Source organism: Solanum dulcamara, chromosome 1, assembly GCF_947179165.1.
Source record: "Solanum dulcamara chromosome 1, daSolDulc1.2, whole genome shotgun sequence".
Classification (NCBI taxonomy): Eukaryota; Viridiplantae; Streptophyta; class Magnoliopsida; order Solanales; family Solanaceae; genus Solanum; species Solanum dulcamara.
The window spans coordinates 8,416,705-8,441,269 of record NC_077237.1 but is presented as its reverse complement, the minus strand read 5'-3'; the positions used below and the strand labels follow the sequence as shown (position 1 = coordinate 8,441,269).

The 24,565-nt window shown below is 32.2% G+C and overlaps 2 protein-coding genes across 2 annotated transcripts; both read left to right on the top strand.

The window, feature by feature from the left end:
* The first annotated feature begins 8,834 nt into the window (after positions 1 to 8,834).
* On the top strand, positions 8,835 to 10,850 carry LOC129900895 (40S ribosomal protein S2-3-like). The gene is made up of 2 exons (XM_055975981.1): positions 8,835 to 9,636; positions 10,499 to 10,850. The coding sequence occupies exons 1-2, from the start codon at positions 8,974 to 8,976 to the stop codon at positions 10,670 to 10,672; spliced, it is 837 nt and encodes a 278-aa protein (XP_055831956.1). The 5' UTR covers positions 8,835 to 8,973; the 3' UTR covers positions 10,673 to 10,850.
* A 10,122-nt stretch (positions 10,851 to 20,972) lies between these two features.
* Positions 20,973 to 24,486, top strand: LOC129900879 (uncharacterized). Its single transcript, XM_055975960.1, has 5 exons — positions 20,973 to 21,418; positions 21,653 to 22,163; positions 22,268 to 22,469; positions 23,141 to 23,617; positions 23,727 to 24,486. Exons 1-5 carry the CDS (start codon positions 21,046 to 21,048, stop codon positions 24,153 to 24,155), a joined length of 1,992 nt encoding a protein of 663 aa, XP_055831935.1. The 5' UTR covers positions 20,973 to 21,045; the 3' UTR covers positions 24,156 to 24,486.
* Positions 24,487 to 24,565: the final 79 nt, after the last annotated feature.

The following is a 24,565-nucleotide window of genomic DNA, read 5'->3' as shown; positions in this document are numbered from 1 at the left end:
GTTTCATTAATTCAAGACCTACGAGCTAATTGGCAAGTATATAACAAATATGTTTCATACGTTTGTAGTCAAAGTAAAATCACTATTAAAAAAAATTAGATACGAACTTTATCCCTGATTTTTTGATAATTCATTAACAACGAATTCTTTTATTTACCTATAGAATTTGTCGACTAAACGATGTTCTTTTAGTAGTGAATATAGTCCCAAACAAACCGATAAATAAATCTAATTATGAACAAATCTTCATTGTTAATGGAATTCGATATAGTTTGTTCCTTCATTCATTGTTTCTGAAGAACTAAATAATCAAATTCTAGAAGTAAGATGCGAATTAAATACCAAATTAACGCAAAAGATTGCTCAAACTAAATAGACAAACACAAGATTTAATCAATCATATAAAACCATATATTGCTAGTGCAATAAATCAATCAAACTAACACTTCAATTCAAGATAAAACTGAAATAAACTACATAATATAAAATTACTATATCTATTCCTATTCCTATTCGAGCATATATACTCGTAGTACTACGTAGGATTAATAATAAATTCTATAAAATCATATCTAGTAGCATGTAGCTGAAGTAACAGACATAGGATATTTGTAGGTATTGGCATATGTAAAAGAGATGACTTGTCCAGATTTCATTGGCGCGCCATTATTGACAAGGCAATCGTTCACAGCAAGTCTCTTAAAAGTCTGAGGATTTATAAATTTTGTGGTGGCGAATTCACCACAGGAGAGGTGAATGCCACTACAAATTGACTCACACTCGTTAACAATGGTGACACTATACTCTGGAATTCCACCAATTGTCCCTATAGCACCTTGGGTTATTTGGATTCTTGATTTTGGGCATGGTGTGACCATCTTCTCACTTGACATCGATACGCTTTTTTCGTCGTTGACACCTTACATTCCTAGCCTCATTGCATGATTAGTTTGCATCACTGCATATAGTACCATTAAAACATATTAGTTTGGGCACGTCTAGATGATATTTTATTATGTACCTACGTTTTGATAAAAAGAATTAATCTTTATTAAAAAAAAAAGAGAATGAAAAAAAGAGAGTAAATATACCAGAGAATGAAACAAACAGGAAAATCACAAAAACCATGAAAAAGCTCTTCATTGTCAATTCTTAATTATTTGAGAATTGTATTCTTCAATAATAAGAACAGAAAAAAAACACTTTGGTTGAGGGTACGTATAACTTTAATAGGGCTTAATTTATAGTTTTCAATCACCCCACTTAAAAGGTAATTCTCTATAGAAACATTAATTGGTAACTTTTAATAGGAAAATATTCGGTTGGTCAAAATATACTAATAATATAATAAGGAAGTTTTTACTTAAAATTATAAGAAAATTGCAATTGGCACGTAATTGGTAACATTGGAAAAATGGAAAAAGAATCGTCTATATATATAGCAGGTCAAAAAATATTGATATTGTATATAATATAAGGAAATTTTAACTTGTTTATTAATAATGAAGAGGCTCAATTAATCATTAAGAACCAAATAATGTCGTATTTCTTGTATTTCCTTTCTCGTTAAAAAAATTATTCGCACCAGATGTTTATATCAAAATTTACCATAATTAAGTAATTCATGAAGTAAAAATGTATAGTATTAAATAATTATAGTTAAGTGATAATTGTACATATTTAAACATATATCATGCATCAATTAATTTAGATTTAAGTTAAAGCACCTGGGGTGTCAATGTTACGGCTTTGAAAGATTATTTATAAAGTTTATCACCATACCAATTTCCTGGAAATTTTATTTTGTTTTAACAAAAAATAGGGTTTTTAAAAACGTCATATCATCTCAATTTCTCTCCGGTTACATTACGGTTCTGCAAATTTTCAAAACATTTCCATTAGTGGTACGATTTAGGCGATTGTTTGATTCGATACAGAATATGAAAAAAGAAAAAATACATTTTGACTTGTAATCAAACATTTATCATTGCCATATTAATCTTATAATATATACTGGCAAAATTCATCGATAATCTATTAAAATTAACACGATTTTTCACTTAGATACCACAAGTAAACCTGTTACATTTTGAACATTTGTATCACTAGACAGTGTGTCATATGCTGGAAAATCTGGAAAGCTCGGTGCTCAAACTGATATGGTAACGTTAAAGTGTCTTATTCTCAGTTATGGTCTGTACATTTGATTCATCACTTAATTTACCTTCAGACACATGCAGGTTGATATAGGTTGTGTTGCAGTGTGGACTGTTTTACTCTTAATAAGAGATTTCAGGTTTAAACTTTGGATATGGAAAAAAAAAATTGTTGGGAACGCCACCCACGAATGAGTCCTGCACTATGTGATTCAGATTTAATTGGGGCTTCAATGTAGGCTCCAGACATGGAGGAAACCATAAGAAATAATTTTGTATAATATTATTTATTATGTGTATAATATTGTATATCAAGTGTTTAACCATTATTGTAAAAAATAAAATATGAATTTTTTGTATATTATTGTATATCGAATATATAATGTTATATACTGAATTTTGTTTTGGGTTAAAGATTTGTAATGTAAGTTTTGGGGTATATTTTTACGATGTAAGCTAGGTAATGGAATTACTTGGGTGAGTACTTTTTAATAAATAATTACTGATTTTAGCGATACCTTTATTTATTACCATTTATAGCAATACTATGATGAATCTGCTATGTATTAAAAGTGAATTATGCATACAATATAAATGTATATATATAAGTGTTTTAAAATATATTATACTGGTTTGGTAAGAAATTGACACAATGTATTATGAGTGTATTAAAGTGTGTGATAAATGTATTATCCATGAATAAAACTTGTATTAAATGTGTTTTATAAATTGTTTTCGGTAATATGTATTAAAACTGTATTATAAATGTATTATAAGTGTTCAATAAAAAAAATGTTATTGCTATAAATGATAAATATTTTCTTAATATATCATATCTATTTTTCCTTAGGTATTTGTACATTTCCGAAATGTTTCTATTAAAAAAAATGAAGAACTTATATTGTGACTTTCGTTACTTATTCATTTTTTTCTTGATTGTGTAATAATTTTTAAACATAAAAGATCGAATTATAGAGTTAATGCTCATTATTTTTTCCTTTTTTTTATTATTTCTCAATTTCAACCCGCTCTTCTCTTCGCTATATTATACGTTTTGCTCAAATATTTTTCATTGCATTTAGTAAGATCGAATTGAGTCGATCTGATCTTGGGTTTCAGGTCAAGGGTGGAATCGAGTCTTTAGTCACGGTCAGGGCTCAAATCTTAAGTCTCGAGTCTAGTCTTGAATCAAATTTGGGGTCTGAGACATATTTGCATCTCATGTTAGGATTGGATCTCGGATCCCAAGTTTCGAATCAATCTCAAATATCGGGATCAACTTGAATCTCCTCTCAAGGTCAAGTCTTGGATCTTAAGCTAATATCGAGTCTTGGGTCCTCGATTTTGGGTATGCAATTGGAGTTAGACTCGAATATCGGGTATGACTCATGTATTGTGTTAGGGTCAAGTCTCGAGTCGAAGTTGGGTCTCGATGTGGTCGAGTTTAAATTCTTGGGTCCCTAATTGGGATCGGATCTTGATACTTTGGTCGAGGTCGACTCAAAGGTTAAGTCTTAAATCTCGGGTCTGGGTTGATATCGGGTTTTTAAATCGAGTTTGGGTTTAAGGTCTCGGGTCTTGGGTTTTCGATCTTGGGACTTTGGTCAAGGGTCACAAGTTAGGGTCAAGTCAAGGATCACAGGTCTCTTATTTTTTGACTTTTCTTTCAACAAAATTGATCTCTTTTTCATTTATGAATTGCATTAGTATGTCAATATTGTTTAGATTAAGCGGGTCAAATTTGACGGGTTATGATCCAACTCAATTTTTAGCTAAATTTAGTTAAGAGTAAATTTAAGGAAAAATTACCTAAATGTACAGTATTCAAAAAATATTTACCATACAGAGCAACATAATTATTTTAACCATATATAGCAAATTGTTTGAATGAAATTAACTCTCACTCCCTATTTTCTCTTCCCCTGTTTCTCTCCAACTTTCCTACACCAATATTCTCTCCAATCTTCTCACCCATAATTTTCTCCAAAATTAGGGCAATACTTAGCTTCATAGCTTCTTAACCACAACTTTCTACAACATTTGTACTCCAATTTTAGAATTAAGTAACGTGTATTCAATGGAATCTCACTTCTCAGAAGAAAACTTTTTGTTCTCCATAGCCAAAAAGAGGAAGAAGCAAACATGAGCAACAAATAGTATGATATTCAACAATATTCATGTGAAATTTTATCCAAAAATTTTTATTTTTATTACCAATTTTCATTTTTTTGATTGCAGCGATTACTTGTTCAAACTATTGTTAATCGGCGATTTTTCTGTCGACAAATCCTGTCTTCTTCTCAGATTCGTCATATGTTCATCTATATAACTTTGATCTCCTATGTTTACAGTTTAATTCAAGTTTAATGTGTGTGTAATTTCTTTGTTGTTCAACTTTAATTTATTTTTGTGGCCTCACAGATCACTGAAGGATGGTTTTGTTAGCGACATGTTTCATTCGTGTCTAATACTCTCTTAATTCAAGTTTAATTTATTTTTGTGGCTTACAGAGAAGGCTGGTTTCATTAGCTACAGGTTTCAGTCGTCTCTAATTCTCTTTTAATTCAAGTTTAATGTGAGTTTAATTCATTTGTTGTTCAATTTTAATTCATTTTTGTGGTCTACAGATCACTGAAGGATGGTTTTGTTAGATACATGTTTCATTCGTGTCTAATACTCTTCTAATTCAAGTTTAATTCATTTTTGTGGCTTATAGAGAAGGCTGGTTTCATTAGCTACAGGTTTCAATCGTCTCTAATTCTCGTTTAATTCAAGTTTAATGTGAGTTTAATTCCTTTTTTATTCAATTTTAATTCAATTTTGTGGACTCACAGATCACTGAAGGTTGGTTTTGTTAGCTACATATTTTATTCGTGTCTAATTCTATTCTAATTCAAGTTTAATTCATTTTTGTGCTTTACAGAGAAGGCTGGTTTCATTAGCTACAGGTTTCAATCGCCTCTAATTCTCTTTTAATTCAAGTTTAATGTGTGTGTAATTCCTTTGTTGTTCAACTTTAATTAATATAGTGTGGAGAGGCAGGCCACTTTGCTAGGGAATGCACTAGTCAATCCGTAACTGCCTTCATAGTGGTGATCGACTGCCTTTTTCGAGGTTGCTCAACTAACGTTTCCGATTATCCATTCGAGCTGAAACTTTTTGGGCTCTGCAATTTTTGGAGTTGCTGTAATCCTATAAAATTTGGAGCATTTTTTGTGATAGGTGATGCAATTTGTTGAGGGCTGTTGGTTGTTGTTCAGTTTGTGTGTTGCTTATGGCTGTGATATTGTTGCAGTCCTGCAATTTATAGGTACTGCAGTTCTGCCTTTGTACCTGCACAAACAACTAAACCCAAGGAATCCCCAAGATTGTTTGGTATTGTTGAATATTGCAATGCTCCATAATTGCTGGAATTAGTTTAGCTCTGTGAAACCTGCACAAACTAGTAAGCAACCACAAGCAAAAGAGGGTGATGGATTACTGGTACAGATCTGTATTGGATGATGTATTTAATTGCTATGGTTGGATTGTTTGGTGTAGGAGGTTACTTTCAGCAAGGATCCCTGCATTGTGATCCACCATTCCATTTTATGCTCCATGTATTGGAACTGTTGCTGCACAGCCAAACTCAAAACCACACTAAAGGTTAGTTGCTGCTTGCAAGCTGATAGTGCTTTCATGTGCTGCAGTTCAAAGTGTGCCTGCATAATAAGAAAAGAATGAAGTCAGGGGAAAGAAAAGAACTCCAGAAGAAGTCCCATAGATGGTTGAACATGTATGTTGTTCACTCTTGGAGCTATGCTACTTGCTGCAGTTATGGTGTTGCAGTTTCCAGGGGTGCTGCATGTTGCATTTGTTACAACCTCAAGCTTGCTTGTTGAGTGTTCCTGCAAAACTCTGTACCTGTATCTCCAAGACTGTTGCACAACAGCAACATTGGAAAGCCATTGCATTGTGCATGTTTTTCCTTCCAGATTGCAAGATATATTGCAATTTTGAAAGTTTCTTGGTAGTCCAATCAACTTTAGTGTGTATGTAATTCATTTTTGTGTTTTTATAGATCACTGAATGCTTTTTCATTAGCCACACTTTTCATTCGTGTCTAATTCTATTCTAATTCAACTTTAATATGTATGTAATTTATTTTTTATTCAAGTTTAATTCAGTTTTTATTCAAGTTTAATTCATAATGCAGGTTTCAGTTTGATAAAACTACTGAAACACATCACTGAAGACTTTTTCATTACCTACAATTTTCATTCGTGTCTAATTCTCTTCTAATTCAACTTTAGTGTGTATGTAATTCATTTTTGTGTTTCTATATATTACTGAAGGCTTTTTCATTAGTCACACTTTTCATTCGTGTCTAATTCTATTCTAATTCAACTTTAATATGTATGTAATTTATTTTTTATTCAAGTTTAATTCATTTTTCATTCAAATTTAATTCATAATGCAGATTTTAGTTTGATAACACTACTGAAACACTTTAACATTAACGTAGCTATGTATTGCATTATAAAAAAAGAAGATATATTTTACATGAACAAAAAACTATATTAAAATTGTATTTTACGTATACAAAAATTATCTTAAAAAGGATAGCACAAAACAATCTTCAAAACCTAACTTATACATCAGCTATAAACTGTTTTTAGACAACATAGTTTTCATATACATTTTAACTAATATAACTACATTTCTTTATTTATGTGGTCTTTCATCTTTACTTTGAAGGTTACTCTTTTGCTTCTTCACTGCATATTCCCATAGTAGAGCCTCAAACTTCTTTCAGAGACTGTCTGCACTTAGTTGTTGATTTACAATATTCTGGCCATTGCTCACTAACTCCGCAAATGCAGCCACAAAAACTTCACATTCCCTATAAAATTTAAAATATAAAATCATTATAAAAATACTATTGAGTTTAATAAGACAAATACAAAAGATAATATTTATTTGATAAACAATTAAATTTACGATCCTGCATATAAATAATTTCAATCTATCACTATAGATAATTATATCTTAACATGAACCCTAAAATAGGACTTAAAAGATATGTGAGATTTCAAAGAAAGAAGAGTAGCTTTATCAGTGCTAATATTAGCTAGTGAAGAAGAATGGTAATGAAGCATAATGAAAACTGCAAGAGAAAACAGAAGATTGCAAATTCTACCCATCACTGTTTTTATATTGGAATGTCTTTTATATGACAATAATTGATAATACATAGCAATGATCTTAGAAGATCTATTTATTGCTATCAAATCTTCCTTTGGTCTTAAGCTCAACAATAAGATAAATACAAAAGATTAAGGGATTATGAATCTAACGTAAGAAGTGATTTCAAAATAGAGAAACTGAAACCTTTTTTCATTAGCTATAGGTTTCATTCGTCTCTAATTCCCTTCTAATTCAACTTTAATGTGTGTAATACACAATTTCATTCAAGTTTAATTCATTTTTGTGATGTACAGATAACTGAAAACTTTTTTCAATTAACTACAGATTTCATTCATCTCTTATTCTCTTCTAATTCAACTTTAATGTATGTGTAATACATTTTAATTCAAAGTTTAATTCATTTATATTTATTTATTTAAATAAAAAAATTGCAACACAAAAGATCTAACAATTCATGACAAAACTCCCAACAATCACTAATATAATAAACTTGAGCAAATAAATTTAGACTATAATAAAAGTATCAAATACACAAATTTTTCTTCAACATCTAGCACACAAGTTCAAAACAACAACAAACTAAGAAAATACACATAAACAGATTGAAAATGCTATCAGTTAAATAATGTGTTGGTAGAATGACATACCAGATATAAACTCTCCGGTAGAATCGTATTTTTGCACAATCGATTTCGAATTTTTTGATTCTTCTCCTGAGCAACTGTAGGTTTCACTTTCTTTGACTGAAATTGAGGAGGTAATCCTCAAAATCATCATCACTGTCAATAAATTTCTTAGATGCCGATGCAACATCAACTCGTTTTCTTTTCGATTTAGAACTCAATTCATTGGTTTTTTTCTTACTTCTACCCCCTTTTTCTTCACATGTAATGCTTGGAAATTTTGATTAACCTCACCACCAGCTTCTTCTGGAGATTGATTTGCAGAAATTTCCAAAGCAAAATTTGGACCGACATTCACTTCACCACTGCCGGTTGAATCAACAATTCGAATTCTTGGGCTTCTTCTAGGAGATTTCTGACCTTTCATTACAATTATGCACCTAAAACCTATAAATTCCGTCTGAAATAAACAAGAAGATGAAGGAATAATGGAAGAATGAAGAAGAGATGAAGGAAGAAGAGAGAGACGCACAAACCTTAGAGAAACCTTAGAGAGAGAAAACCCTTTCCTCTTTCTTAAATAAAAAGGGAATATAATGTTTCTTTAATTAAAATATTGCTATTAATTGTTAAAAATGGTAATAAAATAAAAGTATATTTAAAAATGATAAATATTTTTTAAAACACAGTCAATTAAGTAATTTTACCTAAATTTAAGCGGACAATGACCCAACTCGATTTTTAATTCAGCCCAATACCTCTAGTTATTTCCATGATATGGGCCTAATTTTATTTATTGTTAATTGATTTCGTATATATTTTGTAAGATCTCTACTGCTACTGATCTGGGCCAAATTAGCCTCTATGGACTGATCTGTTTCCCTGAAGCCCAATTCTACGAAACCCTAACCCTTATAAGCCAACCCCTCATCCTTCATCTTCATACTTCCTGCTCACTCGCTCTCTCTAAACCCTAGCCGTAAACCTAACCCCTGAAACCAGCAACCATGGCGGAGAGAGGAGGAGACCGAGGTGGCTTCGGCCGTGGCTTCGGAGGACGAGGTGGAAGAGGAGACCGCGGTGGACGGGGACGTGGCGGCCGTCGTCCACGTCGTGAAACAGAGGAGGAGAAATGGGTTCCGGTCACAAAGCTAGGAAGGCTCGTGAAAGATGGCAAAATCCGCTCACTTGAGCAAATCTACCTTCACTCACTCCCAATCAAGGAGTTTCAAATCATCGATACCCTCATCGGACCATCTCTCAAGGACGAGGTGATGAAAATCATGCCGGTTCAGAAGCAAACCCGTGCCGGACAGAGAACCAGGTTCAAGGCGTTTGTTGTCGTCGGTGACGGGAATGGTCACGTTGGTTTGGGTGTCAAGTGCTCGAAGGAAGTCGCCACTGCTATTCGTGGAGCAATTATATTGGCTAAGCTATCTGTGATTCCAGTGAGGAGAGGTTACTGGGGTAACAAGATTGGGAAGCCACACACTGTGCCTTGCAAGGTTACAGGGAAATGTGGGTCTGTTACTGTCAGGATGGTGCCTGCTCCTCGTGGTGCTGGTATTGTGGCTGCTCGTGTCCCCAAGAAGGTCCTTCAGTTTGCTGGTATTGAAGATGTCTTCACATCTTCTCGTGGATCCACCAAAACCCTTGGCAACTTCGTTAAGGTTTGATCGATCTTGCAAATATCATTATGATTGTGTGACGATTTTGTTACATATATGGCTTAGTCTGTTGTATGTTTATATGTTGAGTATATCTACTGATACTATAACATAAGAATTGTTTATTGAACATTGTAATTGAACCATAATATGCATTTTGTTTAAAATGAATTTCAACACTGTGCATCAAAGGATGTGGAGATGATTAAATGTGAAGTATGTACGTTGAAATGATTTGTAAATAGCCTTTAACTTTTGTAGTGTACTTTTACATAAAAAAGACCTTTTCGGTATGATTATATATCGATATTATACAAGAAACCATTGTTCATCTTCATGTTTGAACCTAATTAAACTGCTTCCTGCTTTTGAGTCTGCATTGATGGCCAATATGTCAACTTAAAATATGCAATTATTTAGGGTGATCCTTTTATTTGGAGTGTATAGAAATAGCATCTATTGTTAAGTTTTAGTTGCAAAAGTTTGGATGTATTGATAGTAACTGTTAATTTGGGATTGAATGTATGCAATCAAGTTCTTATCAGTTCCTACAATGCTTGTGTTTGTTTTCTTTCTTTCTAGGGTTGGTTACATTCAATTCATATTCATGAATGTAGACGAGCTTCAATGTGTGAAAAGCCCTTTGTTTTTAGGAAATTTGAAAAGAAAGCTAACATGATTCTAGTTAGACTTTTGTTTAGAAGAAGAGACTGTAGTTTAACTGAAGATTCTGCTGTAAACAGCTATTGTTTTTATCCAAATTGGGGATTATGGGTTTTATAGCATATACTTTCATCTCTTGTTCTATATTTTCTCATCTGCAATAATTTATAGCATAAACTTTCATCTCTTACTCTTTATGCAGGCTACCTTTGATTGTTTAATGAAGACTTATGGGTTCCTGACCCCAGACTTCTGGAAAGAGACTCGCTTTACCAAATCTCCATTCCAAGAGTACTTTGATATCTTGGCAAAACCTGCCAATAAGGTTATTGTCTACGCCACTGAGGAGGCAGCTCCTGAGAGAGTTGAGGCTTGATTCATTAGATGTTATGTGCTCGGTTGATTTGTTCTTGAAGTTTTCTTATTATGAAATGTTAGTATTCTAAATTTTGACTTCTGTTCTTGAGAGATATTTTCTGCAGACTTGCAAAAGATAATGTTTCCTTTTTTGTTCTTTTCTTTTCATCAATATATATGAAGTTTCTGCCTGCTTACCTGATCTCTATCATTTGCTGGAACAGTTCTCTTATCAGCTGCAAGGTACTAGCCTATTTTCTACCCTTTGATGGAAAAAGAGATGTTATTTCTTGTTGAAATTATGCTTCCGTCTGCTGTAGATTTTGAAGTCGAAATTTGAAACATGAAAATCTGATCCTATTTCATGGCTAAATAGATATTTGAATATAATTATTTGAAATTTACTTTCAAAATCTATAGCCAAACGCTAACTTCAGTTTTGCAAGGCTTATAATTTCACCTTTCTTGTTCATTGGTAGTAATGTTTGTTTAGTTCAACTGATGTTAAATAAGTTCTTTTGATGTGTTTTTGTTCACTAGCCCAATTACCTTTGATCTGTTTACGTATTTTTTGACCTATGCATCTCTTTTATTTTTTGACATGATAACATGTTTCATTATACCAGAAAAATGATTGCTTTTTTTTTTTGTTGGTTTAAAGGAAACCATCTTATATAAATAATGACGTAGTAAATGGTAGTCCACGACCATGTTAATTCTCTGGGAGAAATGATAAAGATATAGGGAGATAGAGGATCCATTCTTCTTGTTGGAAGGAAAAAGGAAGTCAATTGAGTAAGTAGATACGCAAAGACAATATAAGATTTGTAAGCTATGAATTCTATAACAAATAATCACCCATCAATATAACAGAAAAACTATGTGATTTTAAATTCGGAATGCTATGTCTATTGTACCCTATGCGCATCCTACTAATTTACCTGTTATTATTACTTTATTAAGATCGTAAACATGCACAATGTAATCACTTACTTCAAATACGATCAATGACTATAAAACATCTCATTAAGGATAAATTATGAAATATTTAAAGTTTATTATTATTAAATATAAAAATATAATAATTTTAGAAAACATATATCTATTAATTAAATTCGAAAGTATATCACATGAATTGATTCCGAAGCAAAAACATACAATAGGACCATATAAGATGCAACTTGTAGAATGTTAACATGTGCTTGAAGGACATCCATAACGTATAATGACAATACAAGCCACTAACTTAAATATAGCAAGAATTTTCTCAACTTTTTATACTCATATTTTTGGAACACTATTTATATGCAGTGCCAACCTTAGTGTGCAGCAAAGGCTTTAGGCTTTTTATTTTTGGGGTCTCATTTTTCTAGTAATAATAGATTTATAAATTATTTTTTAAAAAATAAGTATTTTATAGTTAAAAAATGAGTAATTTTTAATATATTTTTTTTTACAAAAATTTAAAATTAATTTGAACAATACAAAGCGTATGAAAAATATTTTTAATTAATATTTTTCATTTAGTGGTAAAAAAAACAAATCACAAGGTGAAGAGATAAACAAACATGTTTTAATCACGAAAATTTCTTAACATAATGTTACTCAGATATTGATAGTTTAGACTAATTTTATAATTACAATTAGGAAAAAGGGATTGATATATCCTTCAACTTTACGATTTGGAACTGATTTCCATAAAACTATTAATTAGGAATTACTAATAAAACAATTTAATTACGAGTGGTAATAGATCTGAATTAAAAAAAAATTCAACTTTAATGAGTTACTATCTTTAATATGTCATTTATTAACTACTGTATTTTTCTCTCTAGTAATTTATAATCCTTACTATATTAGTGTGATTTCTTTTATCATATTAGGCTTAATTTAAGGAAGGAAGATAAGGATAGTTATTCAAGATATCTATTAAATGGGCTAAAATTTAGGAACATTGATGAGCACATTTTATTCTTCTCTCTTTAATTATATACAAAATTACATTATTCTCTCTCCAAATATTTCTTCTTCCTACACAATCTCTCCAAATAAATTTGATATTCAATTTGTTACTCTCTATCGATGAATTAAAACACACACATATATATATATATAATTTTACAATTTTTTAATTATTAGTCAATTTATTTATTTATCAAACGAAAGTTACATGTAAAGGTCGAACTAATTAACAACCTCATATGAGATTAAAAAAGAAGTAAACTAGTCAACCATCATAGATTCATTTAACGGAAAAGGGTCAAAATTACCCCTGAACTTTGAAAAATAGTTTATTCATGCCCTTCGTTATACTTTAGGGCCAATTATACCCTTATTGTTATACTTTGGGCCAAATATGCCCTTGAGTATAACATAGTGCCACGTGTCGGCCTCTCAGTGGCCAACTTATTTTTCCTTTTAAATATGTTTTTTTATTTATTTTTAAATCTATTTTTTATTTGTTTTTAAATCTGTTTTTTAAAATTTATTTTTTTAAATCTATTTTTTAAAATATGTTAATTTTAAAAAACAGATTTTTTTTAAAAAAAGATAAAAAACAGATTTTAAAAAAAAGATTTTTTTAAAAAAAGATAAAACAGATTTTTTTAAAAAAAGATTAAAAAACAGATTTTAAAATAAAAAGATTTTAAATCTGTTTTTAAAATTTATATTTTTAAATCTATTTTTTAAAATATGTTTTTTTATTTGTTTTTAAAATCTTTCTTTTTTTTAAATCTTTTTTTCATCTTTTTAAAAAAAAATCTGTTTTTTTAAAATTAACATATTTAAAAAAATAGATTTAAAAAAATAAATTTTAAAAACATATTTAAAAACAAATAAAAAATAGATTTAAAAACAAATAAAAAAACACATTTAAAAAGGAAAATAATTTGTCCACTGAGAGGCCAACACGTGGCACTCTGTTATACTCAAGGGCATATTTGGCCCAAAGTATAATAAGGGTATAATTGGCCCTAAAGTATAGCGAATGGCATGAATAAACTATTTTTCAAAGTTCAGGGGTAATTTTGACCCTTTTCCGTTCATTTAAAAATAAATAAGTGAATTATTAAAGTAGTATTTTTCTATTTTATAGCCTAATATGAATTATTAAAGTCGTATTTATCTATTTTATAGCCTAATATGAATTATTTAAGTAGTATTTTTCTGATAAAGCTATCACTGATTCATTTAAAGATAAAAAAGTTTATTGAGAAAAAATATTGTAATATACTTGAATTATGTTTTGTTAATATAATCTAAATATTATTATTTTTAAATAAGATGTTATTACGTTGATTTGACCTTTCTTCACTTTTTTCAAAAATTCAATATGCGTCATTGGTTTGGGACAAGGGTTGTTAATGTTGGAGAAGAAAAAAAACGAACATTTTAATGGTGTTGTACAAGTGGATGTGATTTCCACTTTTTTCTTCGGCCTTTTCTTTTCACCAAAATTTGTCCCCCCATTTTATTTTTCAATTTACTATCCTTCTTCATTTGATGTGGTTATAAATAACCATTGTTGTTATTTAATTATAAATATATATAGAATCCTCTCAATTCTCCCTCTTTCTCTTACTATCTCCCTTTCTTATTAATTTGCTAAGTTTAGTTTGTTTCATAACACGTTATCAGCACGAGATTCCATCACTTTGGACTATTTTAAAAAGATAACAAAATAATAAGAATTTTATTTTCTTAAAATGTTGAATATCTCTAGACTTGAATTTGTTGCTCTTGATATATTTGGAAAAGGTTACTCATCATGAACAATAGATGTCGAAATACACTTAGAATCGATGAGTCTGACAGACACCATCAAAGATAACAATATGATATCTAGTCAAGACCGTGCCAAAGCCATGATATTTCTTCACCACCATCTTGACGAGAGGTTAAAATTACAGTACCTCACATTAAAAGACCCCCTTAAAACTGTGGAAGAATCTAAAAGAAAGATATGATCACCTGAAGTTGGTCATCCTTCCACAGACACGTCATGATTGGCTCAATCTGAGATTAGTGGATTTTAAAAATATAACTGAATATAATTCTGCCTTGTTTAGAATTATAACACAGTTAAATTTATGCGGAGAAGAAATCACTGAGCAAGACAAACTTGAAAAAACATACTCCACATTTCCACCCGCGAATATGCTCCTGCAGCAGCAATATCGCTAAAAGGGTTTTAAAAAATATTCTGAATTACTTTCTCACCTTCTTATTGTTGAACGCTATAACGAACTGTTAATGAAAAATTATGATAGTTGGCCCGTTGGTTCTTTGTCACTCTCTCAAGTGAATCAGACAAACTATAATCAACGAGAAAGAGGTCATGACCCAGTTGTGGTCATTGTCGAAGAAGAAATTATAATCATTATGTTCGGCTGACACTGAAAAATGATCAACAATATAAAAAGAAGAGTGAAAAGCAAGATGTTATACCAAAGAAAAATTCAAAAAGTATATGTCATAGATGTGGAGGTATGGGGCATTGGTCACGAACCTGCCTGTCATCAAAACGCCTGGTTCAGCTATATCAGACATCCTTGAAGAGGACAGAAAATAATCCAGAGATAAACTTTATCTCTGAAGATAATATTGAGCCTATGCATCTCGATGTAACTGATTTCTTTAATTTTCCAGAAAAAAATATAAATATTGATAATCCTGATAATATTTAAATAATTTTCTTTTTATTTGTCTGTACTAAATAATATGTTTATAATTTTCTAATTCATGTAAATAAATAAAATTTGTATGATGAGTCATGTTTTAATTATAACGTTTACCTTATTTCTTTTTGAAGAAAAATATGAATATGCCTCAAATTTTATTTGGATCAATAATCATCATGAGGATATTTGTGTAATTGATAGTGGAACGACTCATGCTATTTTTAAAGACGAGAAATATTTTTTCTACTTGCTTAGAAGAAAAACAAATGTTACTACAATTTCTGGTAATTCAAAAATTATTGAAGGCTCCGAAAGAGCTACTATATTTCTACCTAAGGGGACAAAGATTGTAATAGAAGATGCACCGTTCTCTTCTAAATCCCCAAGAAACTTGTTAAGTTTTAAAGATATTCGCAGAAATGGATAACATGTTGAGTTTGAGACACTAAATGAAATGAATACTGAATACCTTGATATAACCAAGAGTGTCTCAGGCCAGAAATATATTTTGAAAAAATTACCAACTTTGTCGTCCGGACTATATTATGCAAAAATTAATGTAATTGAAGCACATTTGATCGTAAACTAGAAGTTTACTGATCTAAATACATTTGTGCTATGGCATGATCGAATAGGTCATCCTCGATCAATAACCTGAAGATTCTGATGAATTTTCATGAGCTGTTTGTTATCAAGGCAAATTAATTGCTAGACCATCAACCCTGGAGGTTGGCATCGAATCTCCTAGCTTTTTAGAGCGTATACATGGGGATATATGTGGACCTATTCATCCACTTAGTGAATTGTTTAAATATTTTATGGTTCTAATAGATGCATCATCAAGATGATCTCATGTGTACCTGTTATCATCTTGCAACCTGACGTTTGCGAAGTTGTTGGCACAAATAATAAGATTAAGGGCGCAATTTGCAAATTATCCAATTAAGGCTATTCCCTTGATAATGCTGGAGAATTTACATCTCAAGCCTTTGATGATTATTGCTTATCAATTGGAATAAAAATTGAACATCCTGTTGCTTATGTTCATACTCAAAATGGCCTCACAAAGTCATTTATTAAGCACCTACAATTGATAACAAGACCTCTACTTATGAAAATAAAATTGCCGATTACTGTTTGGGGTCATGCTATCTTACATGCAGCAATACTTGTACGTCTTAGACCGATGAATTATAATAAAGACTCTCTGTCACAATTAGTATTTGATCATGAACCAAATATAGCTCATATACGAATTTTTGATTGTGCGGTATATGTGCTTGTAGTACCACTGCAACATACAAAGATGGGCCCTCAACGAAGGTTGGGCATATATGTTGTTTCAAGAAGCGCAAATCTTCTATGTATCATGTTGCCGCCAATGGTCTAGCTGAAGCATTCAATAAGACTCTATGCAATATATTGAAGAAAGTCGTCCATAAGTCCAAGCGAGACTGGCATGAAAGAATGGAAGAAGCTTTGTGGGCATATGGGACGACATACCGCACACCAACTCAAGCAACCCCATATATATTCACTTACTTTCAGAGTTGAAGCAGTCCTACCACTTGAGTGTGAAAGACCTTCCTTAAGACTCACCATCCAAGAAAGGCTCTCTGAAGAAGATAATGCTCAACTACGTCTTGCCAAGCTAGAAGCACTTGATGAAAAGAGGTTGGAAGCTCAACAAAAGCTTGAATATTATCAAGACCGTTTGTCTCGTGCTTTCAACAAAAAGGTTCATTTGAGGTTCTTCCAAGTTGGAGACCAAGTCTTTGAAGTAAGGAGGCCTATTATCACTTCACACAAGTCTGGGGGCAAATTCACCTCGAAGTGCAATGGACCATATGTCGTACAAAATACATATTCAAATGGCGCTTACAAGCTTGTCAATGCTGATGGCATGAGGAACGGTCCTATTAATGCAAAATTCTTGAAGAGGTACCACCCTTTGAAGTGAGATGACACTCCTTAAGGTACGAGTATAAATTGCATGTTACTCTTGGCCGGCAAGAGTATAAACTGTTCACGGCACCCTAAAAAAATATCCGCTAGGTTAAAAATCTCAAAAGAGATGGCCTAGGCAAAAGTTAGGACACAATAAAAAATACTCTCCCAGAACTACATTGTGACTTGATCCTCTTCACTGAGGTACGTAATATCTAAGAATTACATTCTAGGTTCAGTTGCATGAATATCAAAAAATCACATGTTCCCACATTATTCGTGATAGTTAAGACTATGAGTACTCTCTAAAACTTCAGACTTGCACCAAATAATGGTGACTCAATGGAGGCAAATCCCTAAGAAATATGAGATTCCCCAAAAAAATTTAAAGTCTTCAAATCAACTAAGTATGTGAGTTAGTCTTCAAATTTTTCAAGTTTGAAAGTTGGAGCTTCAAACTCTTCAAGTTTGCAAGTCGAAATCTCAAATCAACCAAGTTTGCAAGTTGAATTCTTCAAAACCACTAAGTGTGCGAACTTCAAGAAAATCTTCAATGTTTACAAGTTGAAGTCTTTAAATCCTCCAAATCTGCGAGTCGAAGTTTTCAAGTTGAAGTTTTAGATTTACCATGTCTGCAAGTCAAATTCTTTAAAGTTGTTGAGTCTGAAAGTTGAGTATTTAAGCTTATACCTTCAAATTATCTTTCTTAGAGTAGGAACAAGTATCCATCCTTTTGCGTCATAAGAATACCATAAAATTACCTTTCTTAGGGTGGGGATGAGTATTCATCCCCTTTGCGCCATACGAATTATCTCTAAATTTTCATGCCTTAAGGTGGACAAAATTTGTCCTTTTACACCTTAAGCCAGTCTTTTCATGGGTTTATCCTTAAAAGAATCTCTGAATCTCCATGTCCTAAGGTGGACAATTTTTTTCCCTTTGCACCTTAACCTGGCCTTTCACGGATTTATCCTTAAAAGGGATCTCTAAATTTCCATGCCTTAAAGTGGACAAAAATTGTCCCTTTGCACCTTAAGCTGGCCTTTTCCCGAATTTATTATTAAAAAGATCTCTAAATTCCCATGCCTTAAGGTAAACAAAATTTGCCCCTTCACACCTTATGGTCAAGTATTCAGGATCTCATAAAACCTTAAATTTGTGATCTCAAGGCAGGGACGTTAAACACACCCCTTCACACCTTATGCTCAAATATTTGGGATCTCATAAAGCCTCAAAATTTGTGATTTCAAGGCGGAGACGTTAAACACATCCCTTCACACCTTATGCTCAAGTATTTGGGATCGCATAAAGACTCAAAATTTGTGATTTCAAGACGAGAACGTTAAACACATCCCTTCACATCTTAAGATCAAATTCTTGTGTCATGATAAAATTCTCCATTGTGTAGCCTCCACAAAAATATAATTATTGCTTTCATTGTTCTAAAAAAAAATGGCACAAAAGAAAAGAACCAATATAAAACATAATATATAGTGAGAGAGATGTTGAGGCGGCAGGAGTCAAAAAGATTGGGCATTAATGGCTAGTGAAGAAAAAGAAGTCAACCATTTCCTTTTTTTTTAAAATAATGCACGTTATTGCAAACAAATAATAATAATAATATAATTCAAAGTTCAAATATATCCCCATAATATACATTGGTCCCCTCTTTTTTTTTTTTTTTAACATTGTTGCAATTAAGGTATCAAATTAATACTTCAAGCTTAGTCTTCAAACGATGAAATATCTCAACAAGACTTCAAGTAGGAGGTATTTGTAATCATTTAAAATTTATCAAATATATATTTATATATGATTCGAATTATATTAAATTTAAAATATATTAGTTCAAATAAATATTGAGGATTAATATAATTGAATTAATTATTTAATTCAATAAATATAGATTTAATTAAAGTCCAACTCCATTGGGCTAATCCATTAATTTGGGCAACAAATGATGAGCCCACTTTACTAAACCCAATGTCATTTCATTCTAGAGGCCTAGTTTGGTATCACATGGCAAATGACGTGGCATGTCAAGTCAAACAAAGAAGCTAATAGGATCATGACATGTGTCAAAATGACATGGCATGCCTAGTCAAATCAAAGGCCAATAAAAATGTGTCACATGTCCAAGTGATGTATTCCGACCAATCAAATATTGTCATATCACTTAAATCTGATGGACCTAAGAAAGCCTGCTACTCTGTCATGTCACTCAAATCTGATTGGCTGGAGGAAAGCATATTCTCATCACAACTCCTCTATTTTACAACTATAATAGGGGTCCTCCTAAATCAGAAAAGACACCAGAATTCTAACAAGAAGCTAGAGAAAGCTCGTGGATCAAACACCATAGATTTCTCTACAAGCTACAAGTTCAAGAATTTTAGATCAAGTTCATCAAGTTCAAGAACAACTCAAGATCAAGACCACTAGATTCAAGAAGAAGCTCAAAATCCCTTGAATTGAAGTATAAGTCAAGATTAAATCCATCAAGTTCCACAAGATTCAAGATCAAGCTTATAATGCCCTTGAATTTATATTCGAAAAGACGAATCAGAAGATTAACAGAAATTGTAACGCTCATATCTTGAAATCAAATAGTACATTTATTGCGATATTTTTCAGTCTTGATTATTATTTTCTCGACTCGAATTTTATTGTCTACAACTTCAATTACTTTTATTATTTTTCTTCTAATTATGACTTCCACTTTGTTGGTTTTTAATCCATTATTACGCGTTGCGGCTAATTTGAGGCGCCATCCATTTGACCAAAATGGACGTTGGAAAAAAAAATTAACTTCTTCATCCCATAGATGTATATACTCTCATTGAAATATATATTTTTTACATAATTTATAATATTTTAAATTACTTGTAATTGGAAGTGAAGTCACATTGTATATATTTTCCACAAAATACATACTAAAAAAATCCACAGAATACACACTAAAAAAACATTTTGAGAATTGTAAATGATCACGACGAGGTCATTTTCTCCACAAAAAAAAAAGAAAAAAGAATTACACTAAAGGTTAAGTAAACTTTGTCCCTGTTAATTGTAATTGACCAATCAAAATTTTGTTGCTAGATTGAATTAAACAATACATGGTCAAAATTTTCGTACTAGTTTAAAAAATACTCTTACTTAGGGTGTGTTTGGTATGAAGAAAAATAGTTAATATTTCATGTTTGGTTGGTCAAAAGTTTTGGAAAATATGTTCCTGAAAAATTAGAAAAATGAATTTCCTAATAGAAGTAGAGAAAACAAATTTCATAAGTAACATCCTAAATTCATTGTCTCCCGGCGGCCACCCCTGAATCCCCCCCCCCCCGATCCCCATCCCCATCCCATTCCACCTCAGAGAAAATTGCTAGATCACATATAAATACTCTTAAAATATAATTACCGAACGTAAAAAAAAAATCACTTATATTTCAAAAATTATTTTCTTTCGTACCAAACGCATCCTTAATATATATATACACATATAATTTTAAATATTTTGCAGAATATAAAGTAACGTTTATATCCCCTAGTTTATCTCCTCAATCATCATTATCCCGCTAATTTTAATTGACCAACACAAATTAAATTATCTCCTCATCATAATTTCTCCTATAAATACCCTCCACTTTCCATCATCTCAAACACACACTAAATTATTATCCATTTTTATAATAATTATTCCTACCTCTAAAACCTTAGCCTATATTTCTTTTTTCTCCTCTTTAATTTTCTGTGTGCTTTTAACATGGATTTGGGGCAACTAATATTGAGGGAAACTCAAATAATAGACCACAATAATAAGGGAAAAAAGTACACTAGTATTGGAAGTAATATTAGTTCTAATTATAATAATTCTAGTGCTACTTCTTCAATTGCTTCACATGAAGATTTGAGGAGTAGAATTGAATCATTTCATTTGTTAGAAAAGTCTAATATTTCTAAGAGTGAATCTGCTGAAAAGAAACTTTCATGGCTGCGTTCTCAGATTATTGGTGAGAATGCCGATTTCGATACGCCATTTGGGAAACGTAGGCTAACTTATGCTGATCATACTGCCTCTGGAAGATGTCTTCACTACATCGAAAACTATATCATCAATAACGTCCTTCCTTTCTATGGTACGTTCGTTTTCCTTAATTTTATACTCTCACCGTTTCAAAAAAAAATGACGTATTTTCCTTTTTCGTCTATTTCAAAAAGAATAATTTTTTTTTTCTTTTTTTGACAACACTTTAATTTCAGTTTTCACGTGACATGTTTAAGACGACAAGATTAAAGGGCATTTTGAAATATTTGACATAACTTTAATTTAGGACCACAAGATTGAAAAGTCTTTCTTTTATTTGATACAGGTAATAGTCATACCAGTGATAGTCACGTGGGATACCAAACAACAAAAATAGTGCATGAAGCAGCAGCTTACGTGAAGAAATGCTTAGGAGGAGGAGAAGAAGATGCAATTATATTTTGTGGTTCTGGTTCTACTGCTGCCATTAAAAGGCTCCAAGAAATCATGGCCATTTCTGTCCCTTCAGTCCTAAGAGAAAAAGTACTCACAAAATGCTTTCGTAACGAAACCAAAGAGAGATGGGTTGTCTTTGTTGGACCTTATGAACATCACTCAAACATCCTTTCATGGAGACAAAGTTTAGCTGAGGTTGTGGAAATTGGATTAGACGAAAATGGCCTTGTCGACATGGAAGCTTTAAGGGTTCAGCTTGAGTTCTACAAGTCTACGAATAGACCAATGTTGGGTTCATTCTCAGCTTGTAGTAATGTTACTGGGACTTATTCTGATACAAGAGCCATCGCTCGTCTTCTTCATAAAAATGGAGCATTTGCTTGCTTTGACTTTGCAGCAAGGTATGCTAATTGAGTTTGACTTCTATATACTGATAATACTGAGTATATCAAGAAAATATATGACTAATTTTGTGTATCATTTTTAATTTGTTGTGATGTTGTAGTGCTCCATATGCAAAAATAGAGATGAGATCAGGAGAAATAGATGGATATGATGCTGTTTTTATTAGTCCTCATAAGTTTCTTGGAGGTCCAGGCACACCTGGAATTCTTGTAATGAATAAAGCACTCTATAGATTGAGGACTTCACCTCCATCTACTTGTGGGGGTGGTACTGTTGATTTTGTCAACCCCTTCAATGAAAAGGTAATGAATTTTGGATTTATAATGGAAGTATTTGTGTTGTCCTTTCTTTCCTATTCATCTTTGCTGTATTTGTGTCAATTGTGAAACTTTGTACTTTGCGCAATTTGTCCAAAGAGCTTGATGGATGACTTTGACTGCCATTTATTGATGTCACGGGGTTCTTGTCATTTTCCTTTTTTTAAAACCAACACATACTTGGGACAGATGATAAGCAGCCTAAATAAGTCAACAAAGAATTCAGACAGGCAAAATTCTTGTACTTACAATAATTTTTTTGATTCGACTTTAGATTTAGTGGCACCGTGACATGACTTCCAACAACCAAGTAAGCGCATGCTCTCTCTCTTCTTCCATTACAAGTCTAGATATTTAAAGGATAAATAAGTCATACACCAACATATCCGAAGAGTAAGATCTATGCAGACCTTACCCCTACCTTTGCGAGATAAAGAGATGGTTTCTAATAGACTCATAAAAGGATAAATACGTCATTTTAAAATAAATATTGGTTCAAGAAATTATAATTAAGTTTCTTTTGACTATAGTTGAGAAATTCAACTGCTTTTTAAAAGTTTCCATCCTTGTGTGTTTTAATTTTCTTTTAATCTTCTGCTTGGCTCTCATGATAATTCTGAAGCTAAAAGATTCTTGAAATATAATAAAATTACCAGGACACACTCTATGTGGAGAACATTGAAGAAAGGGAAGATGCTGGAACACCACCAATCATTCAGAAAGTGAGAACAGCACTTGCATTTTGGGTGAAAGAGTTCATAAGTCACAAAGTAATTGAAAGAATGGAGCACACCTACATTGAACTTGCACTACAAAGGCTTCTACCCAATCCTAACATATGGGTTTTGGGAAATGTAACAGCCAAGAGACAAGCTGTGCTTTCTTTTCTTATTTATACTACAACTTACTCTTCATCAAGAGATGACAATAGTGAAGACAATGAGTTTTACTTATGGAGAGAGACAGGGAACAAGAAAGATAAGCCCCTTCACGGTCCTTTTGTCGCTAAGCTGCTTAATGACCTATTTGGCATTCAAGCTAGAGGAGGGTGTGCTTGTGCAGGACCCTATGGGCATATCTTACTCAAGGTTGATGAACCTCGCTCTCTTGCGTTCAAAGATGCAATTGAGATGGTGAGTCTCCACATAATGTGGTTCACTAATTATGTTTTCTACATTCCATCCATGTTGGCAGTATAAATATTATTTGATAGTCTGACATGAGTTGTCTGTCTTTTAACAGGGCTATAGTGGAGTGAAGCCTGGATGGACAAGGGTCAGTTTCCCCTACTACATGTCCAAGGAAGAATTTGAGTTCATTCTAGCAGCATTGGAATTCATAGCCATTTACGGACAAAGGTTCCTTCCTATGTACCATTTCAATTGGAAGAGTGGTGCTTGGACTTTCCAGAAAAAAGCTTTCAAGGAGGCACTCATGGGAAGAGATCACAATTGCAATTTTTGTGGCTCACCAATGAAGGGGTTTAACCTAGGTTGCCACGACACTAAAGGGAACAACCATGGAGAAGGCGCTACAAAAGAAGGCCTCATTTGCAAGTATGTAAAGTACCTTGAGACAGCCAAGCGCATTGCTAGCGCCCTTCCCAAATTCCCAGCTCAACGGTCCATACCTGAACAAATAAACCCTAACCTAGTACCCTTCAGAGTCTGAAGATTGAACTTACACTTTTGGAAAGAGAATGCTCGTTCTCATTCTCCAATATGATCGTGCAGTTGTCTAATCTTTGGTTGGGCAAATACAAGGATTATTATATGTAATAAACTAGAAGGATATGATGTCATGAGTATACTACAATATTTTCTTTTTTCTTATGATTGTTATGAAATTCATGTTTAATCCATTAGAAACGGTATGTTCATTCTCATTGTTGGGAAAGATCATGCCATAAACTAGAAGGATATGATGGCATGAATATTGTATTAAACTAGGAAGAAGAGACTGGGGCTAACGCTCTCTTTTTTGTATCTTCTTGATGCCTTTAATGAATCATCCTCATAAATAAAAAAATTTAAAAAACTAGGAAGAAGAGATGATTTTGAAGATTTAGGTACCCCAGAAGC

What these genes read in the sequence shown, in the direction of transcription:
- LOC129900895 (XM_055975981.1), top strand. Translation starts at nt 8,974, where the DNA reads ATGGCGGAGAGAGGAGGAGACCGAGGTGGCTTCGGCCGTGGCTTCGGA. An exon ending in CCCTTGGCAACTTCGTTAAG is followed by an intron (nt 9,637 to 10,498) that starts GTTTGATCGATC and finishes CTCTTTATGCAG; the next exon opens with GCTACCTTTGATTGTTTAAT.
- LOC129900879 (XM_055975960.1), top strand. Translation starts at nt 21,046, where the DNA reads ATGGATTTGGGGCAACTAATATTGAGGGAAACTCAAATAATAGACCAC. An exon ending in TGCTTTGACTTTGCAGCAAG is followed by an intron (nt 22,164 to 22,267) that starts GTATGCTAATTG and finishes GTGATGTTGTAG; the next exon opens with TGCTCCATATGCAAAAATAG. An exon ending in TCAAAGATGCAATTGAGATG is followed by an intron (nt 23,618 to 23,726) that starts GTGAGTCTCCAC and finishes GTCTTTTAACAG; the next exon opens with GGCTATAGTGGAGTGAAGCC.